We start from the raw sequence: 24,421 nt of genomic DNA, 5'->3' as shown, positions 1-24,421 counted from the left end.
TGCCTATTCTTGCTTTCTGCAATGCCATTTTGTTGAGGTGTATCAAGACAATAGCTTTGGTGTACTACCCTTGTTTTTCTGAAAAAAGCCTTCCTAATTGTTCATTGAAGAATTCATGATCATTGTCACTTTGAAAGCTCTTGATTTTCTCATGAAAATAAGTTTCCACCATGACATAGAAAGTCTTAAATACATTTTTAAATTCAGATTTGTCCTCCAATAAAAAAGCCCAACTCAGTTTAATATGGTCGTCAATAAAAGTTACAAACCATCATTTTCCAAACATTGTTGAAATTCTAGATGGTCCCCAAAAATCAGTATGAATCATCATAAAAGGCTTTGAAGCCTGATACTTTTGAGAAGGAAAAAAAGATCGATGATGCTATTGGAACAAGGATGGATTTTTATTTCTAAATAACTGTGGTAACAAATGTCTTAAATAATAAAAACTTGGATGTCCAAGCGTATATTGCCAAAGCATGACTTTATTCAAGACAGAAGTAGAGTTCAAACAAATAGGATTTAGTTGTAGAGTTGTTCCCGTTGTTAAGAAAATAAAGACCTCCAGATTCTCTAGCATTGCCAATTGTCTTCCCCGAGACCTTTTTTCCTGAAATTCACATAAATCAGAGTAAAAAATAGCACGACAATTAAGAGAACGAGTTAATTTGCTGACAGAAACCAGATTAGTTTTGGAACGTGAAGAATATCATGAAGTGTGAGGGAAGGTGATAGGTTAACAGTTCCTTTTCCAGCAATTGTAGAGAAGGAACTATCAGCTAACTTGACTTTATTATTCCCTGCATAAGGAGTATAAGTAGAGAAAAAACGAGAACTTTCAGTCATGTGATCAGTAGCTCCTGAATCTATGATCCAAAAATCTATTTGGTTAGAGTTGGTCTTAAGAAAAACGGATGGTACAATGCCTGTTTCAGCAAAGGAACAAGAAGGAGTAGAAGTATGGTGCATTTGGATGAAATTGTGGAGATTGCAGGAGTTTGTGCAGAATTTCCAATTGTTCTTTTGTAAATAGAGATGATTCTGGAAAATGTTGCTGCCTCTGATCAAAATAAGTTACTTGGAGGGCCTGATCATGTTGATATTGAGCGCCACGATTATCAACTCCCTTCTTCTTCCAGTTTGGTGGTTTCCATGAATCTTTCAACATGGTTCACGGGTGTGCCAGTGTTTCTTGCAATGATTGCACCATGATCTTTTCTTTTTATCATCTTCATTTTTCACTGTTACAAGAGTTGAAGAGTCTATAACAGGTTTTAGTTCAATGCTTAAATCAGATTTTAACATAATCTTTCTCCTAGTTTCCTTTCTTCTAACTTCAGAAAAGGTTTCACGAAGTGAGGGTAGAGGATTTTTTCCTAGGATTCATGACCTAACCTCATCAAACTCTCGATTTAATCCCTCTAAAAAATGTAAACTCTCTTATTTTCTTCCTTTTTATTTGCTCTAACACTATCACTTTCCACCAAACACTCCCATTCATCGTTGTAACACTGGTCTAACTCTTGCCACAAAGAGACCATTTCATTATAATAAGCAGTGACTTCTTTTTCACCCTGCTTAGCTTGCCATAGTTTAATTTTTAACTCAAAAATTTAAGAGGTATTTTGTATATCAGAATATCTCCATAACGGCTTCCCATACATCCTTAGCAGTGGGTAAAAAAAAGATAAGACTTACCTATGACTGGCTCCATGGAATTTATTAACTAGGCAATCACGAGTGAATTCTCTGATCTGCAGGTGTTCACTTTTGGGTTTCCGACTTTCGGCTTTTTCGTCTCTCCGATCAGATGTCCCAACTTTCCACGATCATCGATTGCAAGCTTAACGGACTGTGCCCTTTCTAGATAGTTTTTCTCGTTTAATCTATGAGAAGTTAATTGGAAGGGCATGTCAGAAGCATTGCCTCCTTGAGTCATCATATTTTCTGTTGGACTTCCTGAGAAGACATTTTGTCTTCTTTTGGTGTTTAGAAAGATGTTCTCTGTTAAAGGCTGTTTTAACCATATAATATTAGGGGAAAAAATCCCACTCTGATACCATGAAAGTTTGGATACTACAAAAGTATATCTTTATTCATTAGAGTTGTACAATATTTATAGGTGAACAAGTAAATCAAAAAATCTAATCAATCCCTAATTCCTAGGAGATACATGAATCAAGGGATTTTCTCTTAACTATTTTCCTAGAATAACAATATATGATGTCCATATTTACAACAACAGATTGCAATTATATCTGTTAATTTATTGTGGAGCAGATTGTAATCAAATCTGCCAGCTCATTAGTGAAGCAGATTATGCCTTAATCTGCCAACTCATTCGACAATGGCTAGGCCCGCTCTTTAGATCAGATAGGCCTTTGTTGATTATTTTTGGGCCTGGTGGCCAGAATTTTTTCTTCTTTTGTTCTGTTGTTTTTTATCTATATCAATAAAATTGCCTGAAAAGCCACAAAAATTTACTGAAAAAAAAAAAAACATATATGCATCACAGTTGGTTTTATTTACTTCATTGGTGTTTAATTGGAGATCTTAATTGAGTAGTCATTTTTCTTGTTATCTTGTAGGAGGATGTTCTTTTTGCCCGAATTCGAACGACAGGTGTCGTTGAAATACAATTCAGGTGAATTTTCACGCATCCTTGAACTGCCCTCTTATCCATTGTTCGGAAACCTCACCTTTTTAGTGGTTTTTTACATTTTAGTCTCTTAAAGAAGTTTTGTTTAGTCTAGAGCCTTACTACCTTTTACTGGATCTTCAAACAATGTTACATGACTGTCTGAACCAATCCTTAGTTTTCTTTTTCCTGTCGGAACAAGACATATGTTGTTAGAAATCCTTCCTGCTATCGTTTTTGTGGTCTGTCTTGAATACCAGTCATTTTTATGCGTCTTTCTTCTTGTAGCGTGTTATTGAACTAGTTGATGTGCAGTTACATGTGTTTTGTTTATCCCCCATCTGTTTCCTTAGTGGGCTTGTGCCGGTCAAAGTAGGTACCCTAGTATGTCCTTGCATTTCTTGATTATAATCATTTTGTATTTCTAATGAACCAGTTCTTGTGGTCCTCCAACAATGCAATTATTTATGACCTTGTCTTTGTTTACCTTTGTTTTCTTATAAGATATACTACCTCCGTCCCATTTTATGTGTCGTCATTTGACCGGGAACGGAGTTTAAGAAATAAGGGAAGACTTGGTAATGTTTACCAAATTGCCCTTTATCAAAAAATGTGCTATTAACTTTTTTTTAATTAAGTGGGACCAATAAGGGTAAAAGTGGAATTGTGTTTTTAAATAGTTACCAAATAAGGAAATATGACATTCTTTTTGGGACGGACCAAAAATGTAATGATGACACATAAAATGGGATAGAGGGAGTAGTATATTTTCTACGTACAAGGAAAGCTTGATAACAACCAAAATATCTGCAGTCCAGTTGGAGAGAACAAAAGCAATTATTTATGACCTTGTCTTTTTTTACCTTTGTTTTCTTATAAGATATAGTATATTTTCTACTTACAATGGAAAGCTTGATAACAACCAAAATATCTGCAGTCCAGTTGGAGAGAACAAAAAAAGCGAAGAAGCGTATAGGCTTTTTGATGTTGGAGGTCAGAGAAATGAGAGAAGAAAGTGGATTCATCTTTTTGAAGGTGTAACAGCAGTTATATTTTGTGCGGCTATTAGTGAGTAAGATTTCTTTACTAGCTTTCTGAAATTTCTAACATCATTTACTTTCAGTAAACCCAAATCCGGTAGAAGTACGTGGATCACAAGGTTTTGAGAAGATGGCCATGATACTTTCCAGAATGAGGAAGGAAATAAATCGTTAATTAATCTAGGTCACAAGGATTATAAATTTGTGCGTAGGAAATGAGGTAACTGCATACTTATTATTGTTCTATTTTTCACTTCAGGTATGATCAAACTCTATTTGAGGAGGAAAGAAAGAACCGAATGATGGAGACCAAGGAACTCTTTGAGTGGGTCTTAAAGCAACCATGTTTTGAGGTCAGTTTTTTGGTGCTGCTAGAAGACCATGCTTGGTTGGGGATCTTGAATTATTTAATATCCACCTTTATCAGCTTGTACTCCTGGCTCTTTTTTGCTATATAAATTTGCATCACTTTTTATTGGGTTAATTAAATCAAATAAATTAGAATAGTTAGGAAACTGACACTATTCTTTCTGCAGAAAACTTCTTTCATGCTATTTCTCAACAAATTTGACATATTTGAGCAGAAGGTTCTGAAAGTAAGTACATTTATCTAGTGGTGGTGTCTGTCAGTGAAACTGTTCTTTCTCATCTAAGAATGATATCCCGTGGTTTTAGGTGCCTCTCAACGCCTGTGAGTGGTTTAAAGATTACCAGCCAGTTTCAACAGGAAAACAAGAGATAGAGCATGCTTATGAGTAAGCTCTTTCACATGCAGTACTTTTATAAGAGAACATTCTATTGATCCCACAGATGCATCTGTTGGGCTCTTCAAGAAGTACTTTTAGTTTTTTTGCACCCAAGTGCATTTGTAACCTCAACATATATTAAAAAAAACACGTGCATAGCAGACACATTGATTTGCTCAAAGAATTTTCTTGCTTTGCATGTCATCATATAACTAGGGAGAAAATAAATCTCTAGAGTAGCTTGTATGCACATTAATTCACATAAATTCTCTGTAGGACTTCAAGCAGTCTGTTGCTATTACGATTGGCTTGCAGTTTAGCAGGGATAGCATAGCTGTTAATTTATCTATTCTTTGACTGTATTTGGTCTAGTTCTGTTTTTCCGGGTTTTATCATTACGAGTATTTTGGGTCTTGGGGGCAGAGGGACCCAGAGCCCTTGAGTTTTTCTTTTGAAATTCTTTTTATTTCACATGCTGAATGGTTCATTCTGTATTTTAATGATCTACTCTTTAGGTTTGTAAAGAAAAAATTTGAGGAGTCATATTTCCAATGCACTGCACCAGATTGTGTGGACCGGGTGTTTAAGATCTATAGAACCACAGCCCTTGATCAGAAGCTTGTAAAGAAGACGTTCAAACTGGTAGATGAGACCCTGAGAAGGAGAAACCTCTTCGAAGCAGGTTTATTATGAAATTCTTTAAAATTTTCAAAAACAGAAATGTTCATACCTTGAAAAGATTCATACAAGTTTTGAACAGCGAGGTTCAAAACACAGCAAACAGGCTTATGGGGGTATCATATCTTAATGCCGCAATTTAAGTTTGGTCCATGTTGGTCTCTAAGCACATATTTCTTTCTATATCCCGATATTTTGATGTTCTACTTACAAAGCGGACGGTTCAAAACAATGATTGATATTCAAGTATTATACTCTATTGATGTTCATTTTGTTGAATTTTGTAACTATTAGGGCTGGCAATGAACCGGTACTGCACCGCCGAAACTGGAACCGGGTAACAGGTCCACTAAAACTGGTGTGTTGTACCGGAACTGGTACTACCGGTACTGGGTCTACCGGGATTTCATAGTGTTCCGACCTGCTTCGTTGGTTACCAGTCAGGACCTGGGTCGGACCGGACTGGAATCCAGGTTTCACTTTTTTTTTTTTTTTTTTTTAAAATAAATTATATTTATTATATTTAAATTATAAAAGTTTTTTTAAAACTAAAAAAAAATAGTTTATCTTCTTAAATTTTTTTGTTGTATAATTTTTTTTTTTAATTTCCAACCTTATAAAAAAGTTCATGTTTTTGACTTATAAATTTTTATTTTCAAAAACTTGTTAAAAAAGTATTAAACTTGACTTGTGAAAATTTTATAACATAAACTTATAAGAAATTATTAAACTTTTCTGAACTTTATAAAGTTAAACTATTAAAGTTTATTTCATACTTTAACGTTACAAATATAAAGTTTATAATTTTAGCTAAGTTATTTATAACATTAATTGCATCAAATAAAAGATAAATTTTAAAATAAAATTAAGGTGAATAGTCCATATATTTATTCAAATTTTGTACTTTGTACATTAATTACAAATATTAAAAGAGAATCTAATCTACACAACCATCTTCTAGGAAGGTTTTTTTTGAATTAGATCTCTACTCTAGAATCTTATTAATTATCTATATCGTTCAAAATATTCTAGTTATAACTTACCTATTTCTTCGGCGGATATATTTTTTAGAATTCGTCTTTTTCCTTGTTCCTTCATTGCTTTCATTCCATATCACTGTTTTTTTCTAATATTTCATCTATTTCTTCTTCAATTTGGGGTGGTAATTTTGGGGGCTCCAAATTTCTTCGTTTGACATTGATCCAATCTCTAAATAATATCGAAATCTTCAAACTATCCTTTGCTAATGAATATCGATGATTTTCAATTATAAATCTTTCCACGCTAAAAGCTTGCTTCGAAGCAATCGAAGACGCTTGACTTGCTAGCACATCTTAAATCACCCTTGAAAGCTTTGAAAATTGTTTGATACGGATCTTCCACTATGCTAAAGTTGAAGTTGTCCATTTACATCTCTAATACTTTTTCGATCCTGAGAAAGGACAATCAAAATCATTACTACTAGAATATTAAAGATCAAGTTCTTCAATCATCTCGTTATCTAAATCATCATATTTACGCATATAAGTAGGAGGTTGGGCCGGTGGAACATTTTGTTCCGTAACTTGATATAAGTTAAATAAATTCCTAACTTTAGGTACTATGTTAGCACAACAAATTTTAACTGATGGCTTTTCATGAGGTCCAATTTCTAAATTTTTGTAAATTATTTGAACCATCATCATTACACAAATTTCTTTGAAAAATAGGTTGAATAAAGTAGTAGTCAAATAAATTTTTGGAATAGGAAAAAAATATTTTTTAAATTTATGAATCATAGCTTCAATTGACTCGTTGAAACAAGAATTTTTTTTTATATTCAGTAAGTACTTTAGAAACAGTAGTAATATTACTAAAACAGAAGAAATAGTTGGAGTATATTGAGCAAATACGGTGTTTGGAGCTTGATAAAAAGTTTTAAAAAATTTACAAAGTTCTTGTATTCCAATCCATTCATAATCACCTAGTCTTAAATCAGGATTTGAATTATGAGCATTATAAATTAGTTGTATAGTTTCACGATATACATAAGCAGCTTCAAACAACTGATATAAAGAATTTCATCAAGTAGGAATTTCCCTTGGAACTTTAATATATGAAATTTCACATTCTCGACAACGACATTTAAAATCATCCATTATAGCCTTTATTTATTTATTTTTTTAAATAAAACAAGCAGCAATTCGAACTTTAAAACAATCATTTTCAAACAACTCAATATTGTCTTTTACTATCAAATTTTAAAAATATGCAGTACATTTACCATGAAAATAAGTACCATCTATGGATATAGTCTAACTTTTAATAAATCAATAGCTTTTAAATTATTAGAAATATTATCTAATGTGCAAGCCATAATTTTATCAATAAGTTTAAAATATTTCAAGCTTTCCCCTATTGTACCAGCTATTTAGTAATCACTTTTAGTCTCGTCAACATATTTATAAGCAATTATGTTTTTTTGCATGTTTCAACGATGATCAATTCAATGAGCCGTGAGAGTAAAATAATCATTACTGTGAATACTACGATCATATCAGAAGTAATAGATATTTTACCATCAAATTTACTAAATGAGCAACAAAGAAAATGTTAATGATTAGCTTTATATTTTAAAATTATTTTTGATTGTATTTCGTGAAAAATCTTTAAAAGAGAGATTATGTACTCGTTGAATATAATGTATAAAATTAAAATGTGAAGAAAAACTAAAAGGTAAACCTATAACAACAATCATTTTCGCTAATTTTTCTTTATTTACATCTTCACTATATGTAGATGATGACTTTGGGTTGATTGGGTTATACATGTTTAAACGAGTCTGAACTATATTACCTACTACAAATTCTTCCGGCAATGATGTGCTATTTTTTTTGGGCCGTAGCTTCATTTTCTAGACAAACAAATTCTTTATTACATTTTCTCAAATGCTTACTTGGCAACTCTGTCCTGTCATTGTTTCCTCCGGTCACATATTTCATAACTTTCTTGCATTTATTACAAGTACCAATATTTTTTTCCTTGTCGTGCTTCAAAAAATTTCAAACTAAAGACCTTTTAGTATGTTCGGTACCTTTGACCTTTGTAAATTCTGGTAAAGGAGAAACTTCTTCACCTTCTTCCGGTAATTCCGTAACTAGACTAATAGGGGTAGGAATTTAACCTAACTTTTGTTCTTCTATATCATCTTTTTCCGGTAAGTCTTCCTCAAAATGATCATAATGCCTACTTAGGGTCATATGATCTAATTTCATAGCGGTACCAACATCAAAATTGTTAGGCCGTGATAAAGAAGTTTCATGAACATTACTAAATTTAGGCGGTAATGAACTAATAGTAACACTATTTGTTTTACTTACACGAAAACTTTATCAAATTTTTTTTACCATTACTATTTTTATTGACATCCATAATTAAATTTAAATATAGCTAAAATATTAAAATGAGCAATATAAATATTATAAAAAAATTAACGAAAGTAAATATAGATACTGAAAAATAAAAATATAAAAACTAAAGTAAACAAAAAGAGAAATTAAAGTTGGAACGAATATACCAGATGTCTAAATTAAAAGGTGATAATTAAAGGTTGTAATATCTTCAAAAAAATCTTCAACTCCAACTAGCTAATATAATAATTATAAATATGAAGAGAATAATAAAGAGATTTTTAGAGTTTGATATATTAGAGAGATTATGAGAACAATTGTGAGAAAATAATAGATATAAGAGGGTATTTATAGTGAAAATTTAATAACGGAGTGAAGATAGAGGTGGGGGAGGGGGGAGAGGTCAAAATAGCCCTCGGTCCCCTCCCCCCTCCCCCCTCCCCCCTCCCCAAGGCCCCAACAGATATAATAACGTTGAAGGTTAAAAAAAGAAAAAGAAAAAATAGATCTATTGTCTCGATCGTTTACCGGGACGGACCATCCCAGAATTGGATCAACCATTATCGTGTCTATCGAAAAAAAATTCTCATTCCGCATCGTTACCAAATTTCAAATCTTCTGGTACTGGGTTTACTAATTCTAACTGGTACCATAGCGGAACGGTACCGTTCCGTGATTGAAATCGAACCATTCTGATGAAGATCTAGTACCGTTGCCAGCCCTAGTAACTATCTTTATAGCAAAGTTGTACATGCGTTGTTGGTTAACCTTTTGCTATCTCGTGCTTTATTGTAATAGCCTATTTGATCAAGCTTCTAAAATCAACTTATTTTGAGATGTGTTTTTTTCAAAAGTGATATTCAAAAGTTACTTTTGGTGAGAAGCAGTTTGTGTTTCGTCAATATATTTTAAAAATACTTTTGAACAATAATTAGTGTTTGACCAGACTTTTAAATGTGTTTTTAAGTATTTTTTTTCCCTAAAAAGTACTTTTTAAAAAGTGTTTCTGGGGAGAAGCTATTTTTTTTAGCGGAGAAGCTGTTTTTTTTAGCTTTCAAAAAATTGCTTCTCCTACTCTCCATAAGTATTTATTTTCTTTCAAAAACTTAGCCAAACACCTCACTTTTTTGAAATAAGCATTTTCTTTTAAAATAAGCACTTTTGGAGAAAAATAAACTTGGCCAAAAAGGCTATTAAGGTATACTAGTTATTCCAAAAACCCGTTGAAGATTTTAATTTGGGATAACTACATAACTTAGCAAACATAGATTCTTAATTATCCTATTTAATCTAAGTTTCAATTAATTATAATTCATAGTCCCCTCTTATCTATTAATTATCCCTAATCACAATTCAAAATCTCTCTCATGTATTTTCTCTCTTTTTCTATTTTCTATTACTCTCCTTTTTCTTTTTTTTTTTTCTTTTTTTTTTTTTCTTTTTTCCTTTTTTTCCTTTTCATCTTTTCTCCTTCTTTTCATTTGTGTGAACTAGCAAAAATAAATACAAATGCGAACTATGAAATATAAATGCAAATGCAAACTATAACATACAAATACAAATGCAAACTATAAAATACAAATACAAATGCGAGCTATCATTTGTATTTCTTAATTATTTAAAAGGAGCGATTTATTTTCTTTCTACGAATACTTGTTTGTATTTATTGATGCGAGTTGTATTTATTGATGTGAGTTGTATTTATTGATACAAATAAATACAATTCAAATTTTTAGACAAATACAATATATACAAATACATATTGTATTCATATACATATTGTATTTTTATTTGTAAAATCATTTATTTCATTTATTTGTAATTGTAGTTGTATCAAGTGATATTTGTTTATTTACAAATACGAATGATAATTTTGACATATAAATACAAAACGGTATATTTGCATCAAATGATACAATACATATTTATATATTTTAGAATCAAGAAAATACAATTAATGCATTTACTTGTTTGTATACAAATATAAATGATAAATTGTACATAATCACGACTAAATACAATATACAATCAACTTACTAATACAAATACAAAATAATTCCTTAAAAATTAAAAAGGCAACGACGAAAATAGAATACAAATACAATTCAAATATAATCTAATTATACAAATACAATAAAACCACAACATAAATATAATATGCAGTCAATTATAAAATATAAATACAAAACAGTTCTTTAAAATAAAAGTGTGAAGTATACAAAATAAAAATGATGGTGCGAACTAATAAATACAAATAAAAGTACAAACTATAAAATACAAATGCAAATTATAAAATACAAATATAAGCGCAAACTTCAAAATATACAAGTACAATTGTATCAATGGATACAACAATATAAATGACGGTGTGACTATAAATACGATAAATAATTATGATATTTACGTTATCATCCATGATTTGTGCTCGAGTAGTCATATTTTTTAAAAATACAATAAATATAAAATAGAACAAAAAACTGATAAAGAAAATAAGTACAAAAACAAAAATAAAAAAAATCAAAGAAGAAAAGAAAAGACGAAAGAGAAATAGAAGTTAGAGATAGAAGAGAGAAAAAAATAAAAAAATAAAAAGAAAGAAACAAAAAAAATATAAAAAGGAAAATATAGAAAAAAGAAGAAGAAAAAAAAGGAAAACGCGAAAAAGAAAAAAATATAAAAAAATGAGAAAGAAAAAAAATGGTAGTGTTTTTTGTGAGACTAAATAAGTAGTGTATTTATATTTTTTATGAATACAGACCACTGAGTAAAAGTGAATACAACGGCTGTGAATCGAATACAACGGCTATAAATGGTAAATATGTAAAGTGACTATGGAAGATGAGTTTTGTGTCAAACTTTTGCTATTTTTAAAACTCCCCCTTTTAATTTTCAACTAATTTCGGTTTTAGTTTTGGTTGACAACCCTGGATTCCACTTTGGATCGTATTGCTTGTGGTGAATTTTTCCTTCAACTTTTATGATCTTTTAGCTTAAAGTTAGCTTTTGTGTTCCTTGTTCAAGCCTAAGATAGGGAAATAAAAGTAGGGCTATCCATAACCCAAACTATATCGCAAACTGGTTGTATACGACTTGCATTTCGTCAAATTAGGCTAGGAAAGTACACGAACATTTTGGTTTTATTTTGGCATAAAATTAACGTGAAAGGTCAACTTTTTGATTGTGTATTAGGACGTTTGGTGGCCTGAGTGTGCTTCTTACTGCATGTATTATGGAGATTAACTTATATACATTGATGTGTGAAAAACTTTTACACAATCAGGTCATCTAAAAGATAAAAGATTTAGATGGAGCGACATTGACAATAAAAATTTCAATGACCTTAACTTGTTTATAATTGATGAGTAATAGCAGTTATTGTAGGTCATGTAAAAGATAGCTACAATTAACTCAGCATCCTAAGTGGAATTAGTTATATGGTAATAAAGCATAAAAACTTCTTATATTAGGTACATTATCAGTATCTTTTTGTTTAATGCTTCTCTGAAAAGGTGTAATTCTAGGAAGCATTTGAATTATATATATATATAAAGAATTCTACAGATTCTTCAATGTAGAATCTGTAACAAGCAAGAATCAAGATAGAAGTAGGAGAAGAGAAAGAAGAAGAGGAAGTAAGTTGAGAGTATGATCTTATTATTGATTGTGAAAATTCAATCTTCTTGATACAATGTGATATATTGTTTATATATATGAGTTGGTTAGTAGGTTAGAGTTGTTAGCTTGTAACTAACTTTGTAATCTTCATAACTAACTTAGTGAGCTAACAACTAACTCACTAACAACTTATACTACTCATTAGAAGTTGATTTGTTCTCAACACCCCCCCTCAAACTTGGTGTTGTGAAGATGTTAAACACACCAAGTTTAGAAATAGATATTGATTTTGAACTCTGTTCAGGCTCTTGGTTAGTACATCTATTGGCTGATCAGCTGTAGGAATATGCATAGTCTTGACCAACCCTTGTTGAATCTTTTCTCCTACAAAGTGACAATCTATTTCAATGTGTTTTGTCCTTTCATGAAACACTAGATTGGCTGCCATTTGAAGTGCAGCTTTACTGTCACTATATAGGCAAATAAGTTGTTGTAGTTGAATGCCAAGATCCTTAATAAGTCCAGATAACCAAGTTAACTCTGCAACTGTAGTAGCTAGACTTCTGTAGTCAGCTTCTGGAGATTGTATTTTTTTTCTTAGACTTCTATGAGACTAGAGAATCTCGTAGTTTTATGGCAAAGCCTGTAACTGAATTCCTTGTCATGGCACAAGAGGCCCAATCTGCATCACAGTAGGTTGTTAGAATATCTCTTTTGTTGCTGGATAATAGTATACCTTGTCATGGCTTGTGTTTAATGTATTTGATGATTCTTAATGCTGCATTCATGTGAGAAACCTTTGGTTTTTTCATGAATTGACTTACGGTCTGCACACTATATCAGATATCACACTATGTGAGATATCAGGTCTAGTGACTATAAGGTATAGAAGTTTTCCTATAATTCTCTGATATGCATCCTAACCAGTGAGTACTTTATCATCACTGCCTGTTTCTCTTTTGATATGTTGATCATATTCAATAGTTATGAGCTTGGTAGTTGTATCTGCACTATGTCCATTATGTCCAGTCTCAGACATTAACTCTAAGGCATGTTTCCTTTGATACATCACAATACCCTCCTTTGATCTTGCAAATTCAATTCCTAGGAAGTACTTGAGTTCACCTAGATCCTTGATTTTGAAAGCTTTGTGCAGATCACTCTTAGTCTTTTCTATTATACTAAGATTATCACCTGTTACCTGAATATCATCCACATATACCAAGATTATGACCATACCATCCCTGATTCTTTAGGTAAAGAGTGAATGATCATATTGACTTTGTACAAAGCTGCAAGTAGACAAATCCTCAGACAATTTTTTATTCCATTGTCTTGGTGCTTGCTTGAGTCCATACAAGGATTTTGAGAGTCTACATACTTGTTTACACTTTCCCTGACTCTTGAATCCTTGGGGCGGTTCCATATAGATCTCATCATATTGGTCACCTTGGAGAAATGCATTGTACACATCCATTTGATGGATGTGCCAATGTTTTGCTGCAACTATAGCTAAGACAGCCTAAGTGTTACCATCTTGACAACTGGACTAAATGTTTCTTGATAATCAATTCCCTCAGTTTGATTATAACCCTTGGTAATAAGTCTTGCCTTAAACTTCTCTACTTCACCAAATGCATGATACTTAAGATCTACTTACATCCAATTGGTTTCTTTCCTTATGGTAATGACACTATTGTCCAGGTGCGGTTGTTTCCAGTGCTATGATCTTAGCTTGCATAGCTTCAACCCACCTTGGATCCTCGCTAGCTTTTGCAAAAGAAGGTTCAACAATGTTATAAAATGCAAAAAGAAAAGCTTGATATTTAGGTGAAAAATTATCATATAAGATGTATTTTGATATTGCATAGGGTGTATCATCTTAAATACTGAGAGAAATAAAGTCTATCATCCATGTAGAAGGATGTGATCCTCTAGTGGATCTTCTTTGTGCGTGCATAGGTTCAACACTTTTAATAGGTGCTTTTCTAGGTGCTTGTGTAGGTACATGCTCAACATTAGTTGTAGTTATAGCTGGCATAGTTATTTCTGATTGAGTAAAATATTGGTGAGATGAGGGACACATACTGCTTGACAAGTTTGGCATTGCAGTTGGACATGCATCAGTGGATTCATCTATTAGATATTCTGATGAGTCCTTAAATAATTATGCATTTTGTTTGGTATCTTGCTCAAAGGGAAACACATCCTTCCTAAAAGTAACATCCCTATTAACAAAAATATCTTGTTAGTTAGATCATAGAGAATATAACCCTTTTGGATTTCTGAATAGCCATAATAACAGAATGTTTAGTCCTAGACATTAGCTTGTCAGTTTCTTGGACTACTTTAGCATGACATAAACATCCTAGAGTTCTTAAGTGAGCCATTGAAGGTTTTTTATTATACAGTTTTTTAAAAGGTGATACACCATTAAGAATAGTGGATGGAACTCTGTCGATTAGATATACAACAGCCTTAGCACAGTGACTCCAAAATTTAAGAGGGATTTTAGCTTGGAATCTCATAGCTCTAGTTATTTCTAAGATATGCCTATGTTTTCTTTAAGCAATGCCATTTTGCTGTGGTGTGTAAGAACAAGAATTTTGACGAATAATGCCTAACTTAGTGAACAAATTAGTATATATAGTGTTTACAAAATTTAGTGCCATTATCAGTTCTTACATTTTTAACACAAGTTTTGAACTGAGTTTAAACATAGGTCAAGAATTGTTTAATGACAACTACAACATCAGATTTTAATCTTAGGTGAAATATCCAAGTGAATCTATAACAATCATCAATAATAGTAAGAAATGATTTATAACCATCAAAGGTTGAAACTTTATAAGGCCCCAAAAGTCCATATGAATGAGCTCATCCCCTCAAATAAGGATGTACTAGATGCACTTAAAGGAAATGATGTTCTAGTTTGCCTAGCATAAGGACATATAGTGCAGCTTTCTAGAACCTCTAGTATAGACTGATTGTGATTAGGAAACAATTTGACTAGATTCTTGGTTGGTACATGACCAAGTCTAACATGCCACAAGAAAATAGAACTTTTGTTTGTGGGATTATGTATCAATTTATCACTTGTTGATAAACCAAGTCCAACATTCTTCATTCCAGGTACTTTTTGATTGATTAGGACGTAGAGGCCTATTTTTTATTTACCAATCTCGTTCACCTTTCCATTGTGGAGATCTTGAAACAAGCAAAAGTTAGGATAATATGTAGCTAAACATTGTAACTATTTTGTGGCCTGAGACACAGATAAAAAATTATACTTGAATTGAGGTACATGTAGTACAACCTTTAAAGGGCTTCTAGTAGAGATATTACTTATGCCTCTGTGTGTGACAAGAGAAGTTCTACCATCAGGAAGGCAAACTTGTCTAGGTACAACAGATTTGCTTACAAAATCTTTATTCAACAAGTCAATAACAAAAGTCATATGATTAGTAGCCCCTGTGTCAATGATCCAGTAATGCGGAGCATTGTTTACCGTCATAGTACTACTAGTATCTGTCATGTTTATTGCATTTACTGAGCAGGTGTTGCTTTGATTTTGCTCCAGCATTTTGCAAATCTTGTCATACTGCTCATTAGTAAACCTGGGTGGTACTGCATAGTCCTGTGCTGCACAATAACTCTGTGAGCTAGAGTTTGAAGTCGTTAAACCATGTATATTTAAAGGTTGTCTATGTTGATGAAGTGGAGCACTGTAATCTGCCTATGCAATAACTTGATTGTGTCCCTATTCTTCAACTATAGCATTGTGAGATCTACGACCAACACCTATTTTCCTTTATTTGTACCTGTTGTACTCATTAATTTTCATATCTGAGCCTTGCTGATCATTTTGTTTAGGATGCCCACCCTATTAGCTTATAGTACTCTCTTTGAACATGCCCCTTTAGTTTATAATGATCACAAATAGCATTAGGATTGTAGTTTGGATTAAAGAATCTCTTCCCTTTCTAACTGGATACTCTTGAATACATGACAGTTCAGATAAATAAACTAGGTGCAACCCCTAACAACCCAGAACTCCCCATAGATTGAGACACATTTTTTTTATTTTCATAACTCATGATCATACTGAGGGTAAGGGAGTCAAAAGTAGTATCTGACTTCTTGCTTGTGCATAAGTTTCATTGAGACCCATTATGAACTGATATAGCTTGAGTCTTTGAGCATATACAAGGTAATATTTAGCAGTTTCATAACAATAAGCATGGAAAGGCACCACAGATACAAACTCATCCCGTAGTTTCATACCCACAAGCAGGGAAGGGCACCACAGACACAAACTCATCCCAAAGAACTTTCAATCATGAGAAGTGAACATAAACTGATTGTATACCTTGTGTTAAAGAAATAATTTCTTGATGGAGATTAAAAGTTCTTGCACCATCAATTTTATGAAATCTATCTTTCAGATCATTCCAAACATCACAAGCATTCAAAGCATAGACTACACTACCAACTAGATTACTAGAGACAAAGTTCTCAACCAAGATAATACCACAACATTTACCCTTTCCCACTGATTCCATAATTTTATAAGAAACACTTTCTTCTCTAATGTTCCATCCATTAAGCCTAACTTGTTTCTCCCTACAAAGCAATTCTCATGGCCTTACTCCAAATCAAATAGTTCTCACTACCGTTTAATTGAAAGGAAATGATAGTCACGTCACTTATACAGAAATAGACAGATATAGAGGATAGTTAATAACAAATATTGCTAAAGTTGGAATCCCTAGAATCGAATGGGAATCGACATGAACTCCTTGATTTGTTGATGAACCTATTGGCATTGATCCATTTCGTGGTGGATTTAATCCATCTCCACTCAAGTCAGCTATTGAAGCTCAGAGATAATTTGATCAAAGATTAAATAGAAAATAGAGATTTTGCAGGGATCAAAGGCTCCAACTCTGAGACCATGAAGAATTTTACAGATTTTTCAATGTAGAATTTGTAACAAGCAAGAATCAAGATAGAAGTAGGATAAGAGAAAGAAAAAAAAGTAAGTAGAGAGTATGATCTTATTATTGATTGTGGAATAGGAATCGACATGAACTCCTTGAGTTGTTGATGAACCTGTTGGCATTGATCCATTTCGTGGTGGATTTAATCCATCTCCACTCGAGTCAGCTATTGAAGCTCAGAGACAATTTGATCAAAGATTAAATATAAAACAGAGATTTTACAGGGATCAAAGGCTCCAGCTCTGATACCATAAAGAATTCTACAGATTCTTCAATGTAGAATTTGTAACAAGCAAGAATCAAGATAGAAGTAGGATAAGAGAAAGAAGAAGAAGAAGTAAGTAAAGAGTATGATCTTATTATTGATTATGAAAATTCAATCTTCTTGATATAATGTGATATAATGTCTATTTATAAGAGTTGGTTAGTAGGTTAGAGTTGTTACCTTGTAACTAATTTTATGATCTTGATAACTAACTCAGTGAGCTAACAGTTAACTACACTAATAGCTTAGACTACTTAATAGAAGCTGATTTGTTCTCAACAATATATCCGTTTGTCCTATTGGTTGAGACATTGCAGTAGTGAAGCATCGGCTCAAGTTTGTTTGGTATGAACCTAATGTAAAGATTAAACGTGAAAATCTAGTTGATTTTGTCAAATTGATGGTCAGAAGGATTGAGAGAGAACAAAAATCAACACGACTTGCTAAAATATATTTAAAAGGGCAATATTTGGGACCTGTGACAAATGCGCAAAAAAATTATATACAAAAGAAAGAGTAATGAAGTTAATCCTTCAATTCCTTCTTTATCATATGTCCAAATGAGTCTCGTGTGGTACGCGTGTACGCTTAATGAGTCTCGTGTGGTATGCGTGTACGCTTACTCTCATGCTTTCGGGTCAAGCTTGATCATTCAATTACTTTTTTAAAATTATACTAAGTTCACACTTTGAGTATGTTTGGTACGAATATTCTTCACTTTTGCATGTTTAGTTGTCACGACCCAAGTTTCAAAGATCATGATTATACCTACCCCGCCTCAGTAATGATAGGTAAGACTAACACACTCATTGAATTGAATTTGAAAAAACAACAATAATCTAAAACTGATACATAATATTTAAGAAAAGATAAAAGCCTTCACCATAAATACAACGAAGATGTGAAATACAAACAAAAATACCAAGACTTAGTGTCATGACTATAGATCGACTCTAATATTGAAAGAAATAACTGGTGTCTACAACATTGTCTTTGAAAGTAAATAAAGACATGTAAAGATAGATGAAACCTGGAGATAGCTCTGAGAAGCCTACTATGACTCCAAAGTACCCCAAGTATGCATACCAGGGTCTACACAAAAAGGATATAGAAAAATAAGAGTGAGTATGAACCACTTGTACTCAGTACCATCATAGGCCGACTAAGTCCAAGCGTAAAACTATATCGAGCAAAGAATACTAAAATAGTCCTATTGACACCCAAAAATTGAGTATGAACCACTTGTACTCAGTATGCATCATAGGCCGACTAAGTCCAAGCGTAAAACTATATCGAGCAAAAAATACTAAAATAGTCCAGTTGACACCCAAATTTTTGTCCTCTCTAATCCGAATTGATTTTGAGCTTCTTCGAATTTAAATAATCTTTAAAATAATTATTTTCCAAAGTTAAAGTATTTTCAAAAAATCAATTTTCAGGCTAATTTTATCAATTACCAGGTATATTATATATTTTCATATTTTAAAAGGTGGGATTTTTTAGTTTCAGTTTAAAAACAGTTTCAAGAATTATTTTTTGTCAAAAATAATATTTAAGTTGATTTTTACTTTAAAATTGGCCAAATTGAGAATTTAAGTTGATTTTATTTTCAAAGTAGATCAAAATTGATGTCAAAATGATCATTTCTAATTGTTAAATCAAGAGCTTAACTAATTAATTAAGGATTTAATTCATTTTCAACCCGATTGGTGAAATTCTACATTGATTGTGTTAATTTGGTTCTCTCTTAAATTAATCCGGCTATATATTATGTTCAACTTGGCTAGGGGCGTAATTGATTTATTCCATCAATTCCCTTTCTCTAAAAAGATCACCCTGACAGACCCCTTTTAATTTTGCTAAAATTTATATAAATATACATCTTAAATTATTGTTATTACATAATATTCAACTTAACAAAAGTAATTACAAATATCCCAAACTAATTACATAAAATTCCACATTTTATACTTTCTCTCTCTAGAAATCTCATACAGATCAAACACACGATTTTTCTACCACAACTAATGCTCCTTAATATTTGCCTACAATCAAGCAATCCATTATGTTGAGGTTTCAAGATTTCAAATTTCAAACATTAACTTATCAAAATGCTCAACTTCATTAACTTCTTTTATTACTTTTAAGTTTTTTTTCAACTTTACCAAATCAGATTTTTTCGATTTTCGTTATTGCATGTTTGTAGTTCTTATATTCTAAGCTTTTGTAATGACATTCCAGTGTGAGATTTGATTTATTTTGTAACTTTTTCAGCTTTTCTAGTTCAAAGTTTTTTGGAGATTTTGCTTATATTTCTTCAACTTTTTTAGAAATCCCGTTGTTGGATTTGTTCCTGGAACGTTGGATAACGAGGATCCCAATTTTGCAGGGACAGATCGACCGAAATTAGCCAATCAAAATGAAGAAATTGAGGGAATTTAGTGGTACAAGTTTCAAAAATACCATTACAAAATCTGTAAGTAAGAAAAAAATTAATGAATTAGGATGACTGGGTCTTCCAAAGGTATAGTGAATTGCTATTTTTTTCTTTCTAATTGTGGTTTCTCATACATTGTTATACAAAACTTTGTAATGTATAGTGTAAAAGCCTTTTTTGTCATACATATGTTGTTACTTCAATCCACATACATTACTAAGCAATGTATGAGGACGTGGTTCTATTGTTTGTTTAATTTTTTGAATTCAACCCTCATACTTTACTAAGCAATGTACGAGTATGTGGTTGATATCTACTGTTTGTTTATTTTTATACATATCAAATTGTGTATAAGAAAGCATTATTCGTAAGTTAGCATGAGTTGTTTTGTTTTTATTTACTATATATTGGTATACATATCAAGTCATAGTTCTTATATTTTTTAAACTCACATACATACTACCCAATGCTTAGTATAACATAATACACATGTTACTTTGAATATGTTAACATTATACCGTAACATGGTAACCTTATATATATGAATGTTATGTATAAGGTTATAGTAACCTACAGTTTTTTATTGAACTTACACATATTTAGTTGTGTATAGGAAAACATTACACATAAATAGACATGTTTTTTTTTGTATTTCTTATACATGAACATGAATATATTATACACAAATATATGTACATTATGTTTTAGGTTTTTTGGATGTATCCAGGTATTTTTTAGCTTACAAATTGCAGGTTATGTACGTTAAAGTCATTTTTTATTGTTTATGTTTGTATTTTTTCTTTTCAATTCAACATTATTTTGTTGTGTTAGATTAATAAGGTTGTAATTATATATTATTATTACAGGGGATGAAATTACCAAGTGATTAAGGCCACTAAAGAATACACAAGTGACAAAGAAGATCTTCCGCAATCCAGATCAAGATATGTTCAATCAATTGACGAAGCAACAATAGTTAGTTCAGAATAGTGCATAATTTTCACCTTCTATATGAACATTTGTTATTTCCTTGTGTTTTAGAATGGTGTTAAAGATATGTAGCAGTTGATAGGTTTTGAAAATTTTTTTATCTTTGTATTTTTGGTTTTTGAATGTTGTAAGAATGTTTTAGCAATATTTAATATAGGTCTATTTTTTTAATATAAATTTATTATACATATTATTCTATAAGTCTGGCTTTGTATTTGTTTTATACATTACAGTTACGTTTTAATTACATTAACATATTCTATCCAAAACATAACTGCTAATATATTTGAATGATAATCTTATACATATGCATGTATGTATAAGGTTGGTGTTACCTATAGGTTTGATAGACCTTTTGCATTTCCACTGAAATACCCCAGACTTTGGCCTTTGCACATTCCCTAAGCTTTAGGCTCTCTGCCCTTCTTATGACTCACACCACGAGTCATATGGTGTGGTTACGAGTCTAGGGACCCAAGTCATTACCAGACCAGTGTGTTATTGGCCGAGTTCTATCCTAGTTATGAGAGACTCCTCACGAGTCGTATAATTATGGGATAAGTGGTTAGGATCCAGTCATATGTTGTCCAGTGTATAAGTCCTTGGTGTTCTGTGCTGGTCATGACTAGACCATACTAGTTGTATGGTCAGGTGATGATGGGGGTAATGGAGTCATAAGTTAGATAGTGTGTGGTGTCCAATTTTCTATCTTGGTGATAACTCAATGGTAATAGTTGTATATTGTGTTGGCGACTCAATGGATTGACTCGTAGCTACCTGCGGGTTTTCTACAACTTTAAGCTGGGGGTACTTTGGACATTGCCCACCCCAAGCCCTTAAGACCCCACATATTATAACACATTTTGGTCATCCTTACACACTTTACAAGATAAAAAACTTTCTAAACTCTCTAAAACTTCTCAAGAAAGATTGGGATAGGGTTTGTTTAAAGTGGTCATCTAAGGGCTTAAAGATCAAAATTCTCTCTGTGAATCTTTATAACTCAAGCATGTGACTCTTCCCTTATTGTTAGTTTACAAAAAACATACGTCTTTATTAATGGTGATTTTGAAAACCATGGTGGAGGGTTTGGATGCATAATATTGAGTATTGCTTTCTCATGGTTGAAGTTATGATTATACATGTTTTGATAATGGTTTTGTACATATAGGTGCATGGGAATTGCGGTTCAATAATCGGGTTATGTCTAGCCCAAAATTTGTTGGTTCTTGGCTTTGATAATGGTATGCCCTCTACTTGGTTGTGAAAATGTCAATGAGAATGATCTTGTCACATGTTGAATTATATTTTGAATTAAGGCATTGGCCTACTAATATTAATGATTGGTAAATAGTTATGAAGGCCTTGTTGGTCATAAGTTGATTTGAAATACTAAATGAGTTTGAATCCCTAACTATTAAATTGAATTGATGTCTTTGTTTAGACAATGGGTTCGAGTCCCAGGTTGATTAATAATGGTTATGACATGTTGTACGCTTGAAAGTGAAGTTGGCATGACGATACCAACGGGATGCCTTTGATAAGTAATTGAATAAATGGCCGTATAGGTGTAATGAATGTTTTAATTAGGCTTTAAAGTAGGATGTGTAGCTAGGATGTGAAAAGGGAGTCCGAAGGACTAACAATGGAAATATCGCTAGCCGGTGCAGGTGTCTATATGATCGAGAGCTTCGAGTCCCCAGAATAGAATATATAAATAGGAGGTCAAGTCCCCCATATTATATACATTGGTGCTTAAATCACCTTGATTATTCTGGGAGGTTTGAATCACCCATAAATGCATATACAGATATAGATATTCTCTGGTTCTTGCAGCTACACGCACTGAGGCCTTTCCAGCTTGGGAGAGCTGGGCCCAAATAGCTCATGGGTGCTTTGTTACATGATGGTTATGCTACATAACCCAGGTTAAGGTTTTCAAAGTTCATGCTAAGCCTTGTTCCCTACCCCAACACATTATATTATATATATATGTATATGTATTTTATATGATACTATGCTTTGGATCTTGCAATGGTTTTGAATTATTGTCATGACATTATTTTATTCCTTTATCCCTGAGTTACATGCTAGCACTCTAACCACTAACCATCTCTGGATGTTGTATCCCTACGCGATGCAGGTACAGGAATATCTTCTACTTTTCTTGCACAGTGATTAGGTGCTCGAGTTAGTTAGTGAGCTTACATTGAAATAGTGAGCTTCAAGACCTCAGAAGGCTTTATTTCATGGTCCTTATTTCCTATGTCTTATACCTTGTTTTGGCTACTGTCGGTGGCATGTCCCGATATTATATTTTGTAGAGGCTTTGTTGGATTATGTAGACTTGGGTGGTTTGGTTGATTGTGTCAGTGATAGATGATTGTCCGATTATCTGAGAAAAGTGTGGACGGAGCTCATTCGACTTCTAGGGTTCAGACCCGATCAAGGGTCGCTGTATCTGACTATCCTCAAAGAGTCCCATCTGTTCCCACAGATCTTACTCCTGAGGGTGACACTCAAACTCAGTCGCCTCAATGAAAGGTTACTAATGCTGAGTTCCATCACTCCATTAATCTATATACTCAGTTTGTGACGTCTCAGTCACAACAGTCAGGTTCTGCTGGTGCTGCTATGGGTTCTTCTGAGGCCACAAGAGTTGGTCAATTTATGAGGTTGCTACCTTTAATTTTTACTGGTACAAAGGTTGAGAAGGATTCTTAATGTTTCATTGATGAGATAGAGAAGATCTTTCAGGTTATGCATGCTTCAGAGGATAAAGTTGTAAGTTTGTTGCCTACAAACTGAAAGATGTGGCATACAAGTGGTACGACGAGTGGATTAGTTGAGAGGCGAAGGCGCTGGTTTTGCCTTATGGGATGATTTCTCTTGCGCCTTTCTTAATAAATTCTTTCCTCAGGAGTTGAGGGAGGCGAAAGTGAAGGAATTTGTTATCTTGAAGCAAGGATGAATGACAGTTAAAGAGTATGCTTTGAGATTCTATTAGTTGTCCTGGTATGCTCCTGACCTATTATATAATGTGCAGGCCCGAATGAGAAAGTTCACTTTAGGATTTTCCCATAACTTGATTCTTGAGAGTAAGGCTTCCTTGTTGGACAAGGACACAGATATCTCCAGATTGGTCATGTATATGCAACAGGTCGAAAAAGAGAAAAAAAAAGCAAGCTAAGATTGTTGAGAGGTAGAGTAAGAAATTTCCATATTCAAAACAGGGTAGAGGCCAATAATAGTATGGAAAATGGCCTTAGAATAGAGTTGGGGGAGTCGACTGCTAGTGCTCCCTACCCAAAGCCGTCTGGTGATCGATATTTTTAGGGTGGTGATGCTTTTAGGACACAAGATGCCCAATCTTAGGCCAGTAGGGTCTAATCAGCACCGTCTTACCCTCCCTGCAGATTTTGTGGTCAGTACCACCATGGTCAGTGCAAGAAGCGGAGGAACTGATGTTTTATGTATGGTCAGATTGGGCATATGTAGTGAGATTGTCCCTCTAGAGTTTCTTCTAGGGAAAACAAGGTTCCTGTTGCCTCTCCTTCAGATCCTGCACCAAAGGATGCCATTTCTGGCTCTATCACTACTCATCAAGAGTCTGAGGCATCTTC

The 24,421-nt window shown here is 32.8% G+C and overlaps 1 protein-coding gene across 9 annotated transcripts in view; it reads left to right on the top strand.

The window, feature by feature from the left end:
- The window catches only part of LOC107838903 (guanine nucleotide-binding protein alpha-1 subunit), a 36,036-nt gene extending 15,065 nt beyond the window's left edge, over nucleotides 1-20,971 (top strand). For 2 of the 9 annotated variants that reach the window (XM_047394211.1, XM_047394213.1), the window contains exons 9-16: nucleotides 2,589-2,644; nucleotides 3,576-3,710; nucleotides 3,938-4,031; nucleotides 4,215-4,274; nucleotides 4,354-4,433; nucleotides 4,940-5,106; nucleotides 19,761-19,847; nucleotides 20,675-20,971. In XM_047394211.1, coding sequence (XP_047250167.1) covers nucleotides 2,589-2,644; nucleotides 3,576-3,710; nucleotides 3,938-4,031; nucleotides 4,215-4,274; nucleotides 4,354-4,433; nucleotides 4,940-5,106; nucleotides 19,761-19,813 — 645 coding nt within the window. In that variant the 3' untranslated portion in view covers nucleotides 19,814-19,847; nucleotides 20,675-20,971. 9 annotated transcript variants of the gene reach the window in all.
- The last annotated feature ends 3,450 nt before the right edge of the window (nucleotides 20,972-24,421 follow it).

The sequence above is a fragment of the Capsicum annuum genome, chromosome 8, assembly GCF_002878395.1.
Source record: "Capsicum annuum cultivar UCD-10X-F1 chromosome 8, UCD10Xv1.1, whole genome shotgun sequence".
Lineage (NCBI taxonomy): Eukaryota > Viridiplantae > Streptophyta > Magnoliopsida > Solanales > Solanaceae > Capsicum > Capsicum annuum.
This window is presented reverse-complemented; position numbering and strand designations above follow the sequence as displayed.